We start from the raw sequence: 3,053 nt of genomic DNA on the forward strand, positions 1-3,053 counted from the left end.
ACGCTGACTAGCCGCCGCCTGCCAGTTCCTTGACCGCAGTACATCTTCCGTTTGTAGAAAGTCGTTCACAGGTGTCCAAAGAGCTTGATAACTTCGTGTGCCAGTCTACTGCTCGTCCATATATCTTGAGGTGCCTAACCGTGTGTCACTACAGCGCCTTAAAGAGGAGATCAGGAAACAGAATATGCTACAGCTCACAAAAACCCACAGCGGGACAAGGGCGATCCTTCGTGGGTGTGTGCTGATGCTATGCGGCAAAGCTGCTTTTGAAACTGATGCCGTCTGAAGCTTCCTTAAACTGTAAGCACAATATACAAACTAAGAACAGCATTTGAAGATCACTTCAAGACACGTATCGTACCGAGAGAGCTATCGAGCCTGCAAAGTAACAAATAACAAGACCAATCCGGGGAGCACTTCTACATATCGTAGGGCAATACAGCCGCGCTGGGTGACAATCCATGAGGAAGGAGAGCGATCAGCCTTTGGTCATAAAGGTTTTGCATCTTCGAGATGGCGTACGTGAAGTACTCCAAAATTCGATCGTCTGGACCCCTCTCGCCATGAGGCAGAGGATACGGCAAAGGAGTAAAGGAAAGCGTGAGCATTGTTCGCGCGAAGCGTGTTTCGGAAGGGACGGTGTCGATGAGATTGAAGTTGAGCGCCAAGAGGTCAGCCAGCTTGCCCAGATAGAGATTGAGCACGACAGCTGTCAAATGTGGAGAGCAGATTTGTGCAAGCATTTGTAGGACCCAGGAGCGATCCTGCGGTAGTAGGTAGCTTCACCATCCGCCAGCGCGCAAAGACTACCCACCGTGCTGCTCCACAGATGCGTGCATCCCTCAAGTCCGAATTTAGCAAGGACTTTTAGGTGTTAGAAGTGGAGTACGCGACAGCATTATGATGAAAAACGTACGGTAGCTGTTATCTTCGTGAAGCAGCGATATTCCCAGGTGGGTTAGTACAGAACCCATGGCGCGAACATAACCCGGAAACGCAGCGAAGCCGACCGTAGATCCCCACTTGAAGCGTAGCCCTTCCTTAATGACGTTAGGAAATGTGGGAGGCATGGGCCGACGAACCCTGGATGGTTTCACGCCTCGAGCTCCAGGAGCTGGGTCCATTGGGCCGCCAAGTCAAGCTTTGCAGCTCGGAGCCAGGAATAGTCTCCGCCATCTGACGTGGGAAGCGATCCAAATCGGATTCCTCCTCGAGAAGTAGACAGCAACCGTGTAGCTCGAGTCTCGTGACATTGGGCAATGCAGAGAGGAAGAAGACAAAATCCTCGCCACACTGCCAGTGCCGAGCACTAGGCGAGATCTTTGGCTCCGTTACTCGGCTGAACATCACACGCTGCCGCGCTCGTGGTCGCCTGGGGTACAGGAAGTCCAATCTACCCAAACGAACGTGATGTGAGTGAAGCGGGAGAGGTTGGCCCAGGCCGCCATGTCGTAGTTTACCACGTTGCTTGTTAGCGAAGGAAGCCTAATAAGTGTTAAATACCGCACCATCGCCGCAGTTGCAGGGTTCGAGTACCATGCGGCATCAATGGCTCTGAGTCGTTCTCAGCTATAACGGTACTCCGCGTGAAGGTCTTGTTGGCTTGCACGTGTCCAAGACCGGCAAGTCAACGCACACGCTTTGAGTCTTCGCTTGTCTCGAACGAAGCCAATGATGTGATCCAATATCTCCTGCGGGATAGCGTGTATGGTATTCCTGAAGAGCTGCTATGAATTCAACAGAACGCGAGGGCATCGCGGAATGTACGCACCCCGCCATGTTTGCACGAAATAGCGAAGTTAAATTGAAACGGAAAGCGAAAAAAAGGCCGCAGAGATTCAGTTAGTCATACAGGTGAGAAATGAGACCAGCATGACGAACTTGCTTAAGGACAGACGACTTCAACAAAAGAGCGCCCAAAATACTTTTCGACCGAGAAGTCTATCTCGGGATACATCTCTCCAAAAAAAAAAGCCGTGAACATATTTCGCCCCAAAGACTTCTCGAAAAATAGCGAAAACGTCGAAACTTAGAAGACCAGTCGATGGTGTCCTTTTTGGAATATTGTCGCCCTTTCTCTGGAAGATTGAGTGCACATCTCGACGCCGCGAAAGCGTAACGTAGCAAGCTGCTTAATGACGAATCGAAGCTTAGCTCTGGTTCGCTTTGTCTCGTGAGCTGTTTACGGTTTACGACATACAGTACCTACGCTCCATGCCATCTAACTGTACGCGTCAGTTGTTAAGTTGCTAGTGTCCTGACGGTGTACAGCTAAATCAATCGATTTCGATCCCAATCTCGTACGTTTACAGTCTACTTGTTACATATCTTCTAGGTCGACCATCTATTCAGAGCGCGGCAAGGACGGCTTCAGCGCCAGAGACAGTGACTTGAGTCGGGTCCGGCTCGACCTGTGCATTGATGGTCAGACAATCGATTCTGCGAGGTGGCGAAAGATAGTACGTACGCCGAGGTATGTGACCTTGAGGTCGTCCAGGCAGAGCGCGTAGCGAGTGGTACGCGTGCCGAGGCCGATGCCAGCGGCACTAAGGTCCACGGTCAGGCCAAGCTCCTTTGACCAGGCACCTTCAATGTCCGTGAGGCCGACGATCTGGACTCGCCATCAGTACAGTGCCGTTCCAATGCAGCACTGTTTACGCACCTTGTCAGCAACACCCTGAATACGGGTCCAGCCGCTGAGCACGAAGGGATCGTTGGCTGACAAGACGTAGACGTCGTCGACGCCTTTGGATTTGAGCTCATTGTACTTCTCCGCAAACGGCGGCAGGTGGTTCGCATGGCACGATGGCTGTAGCAAACATCAGAGGGGAAGCGAAGACGCATCGGCGCTAATCACCCACCGTGAAGGCTCCCGGAACGGCAAAGATAACGACCTTCTTGCCCTTGAAGATGTCCGTGGTCACCTTGGAGGCTGGGCACGCTCGATATCAGTATCCATCGTCGTTCTGTGTGGGGGTACTACATACGGGCACCGCAAGCGGCGTGCGAATCGAGCTCGGGCGTGTAGTACACGGTCGCGAACTTGCCAGTGG

The 3,053-nt window shown here is 52.2% G+C and overlaps 2 protein-coding genes across 2 annotated transcripts; both read right to left on the reverse strand.

Moving 5' to 3' along the window:
* Positions 1-253: 253 nt before the first annotated feature.
* Positions 254-1,127, reverse strand: PHACADRAFT_214650 (uncharacterized protein; the record flags this gene model as incomplete). The annotated part of the gene is made up of 3 exons (XM_007402582.1): positions 254-764; positions 815-864; positions 917-1,127. 3 exons carry the CDS (start codon positions 1,122-1,124, stop codon positions 420-422), a joined length of 603 nt encoding a protein of 200 aa, XP_007402644.1. The 3' UTR covers positions 254-419.
* A 1,012-nt stretch (positions 1,128-2,139) lies between these two features.
* PHACADRAFT_266091 (uncharacterized protein) lies at positions 2,140-3,042 on the reverse strand (the record flags this gene model as incomplete). The annotated part of the gene is made up of 5 exons (XM_007402583.1): positions 2,140-2,411; positions 2,468-2,611; positions 2,663-2,809; positions 2,862-2,932; positions 2,988-3,042. Coding segments are annotated over 5 exons (480 nt in total), but the record flags the coding sequence as incomplete, so codon positions are not given.
* Between the last annotated feature and the right edge of the window lie 11 nt (positions 3,043-3,053).

This window comes from Phanerochaete carnosa (genome assembly GCF_000300595.1).
Source record: "Phanerochaete carnosa HHB-10118-sp unplaced genomic scaffold PHACAscaffold_255, whole genome shotgun sequence".
Taxonomy (NCBI): Eukaryota; Fungi; Basidiomycota; class Agaricomycetes; order Polyporales; family Phanerochaetaceae; genus Phanerochaete; species Phanerochaete carnosa.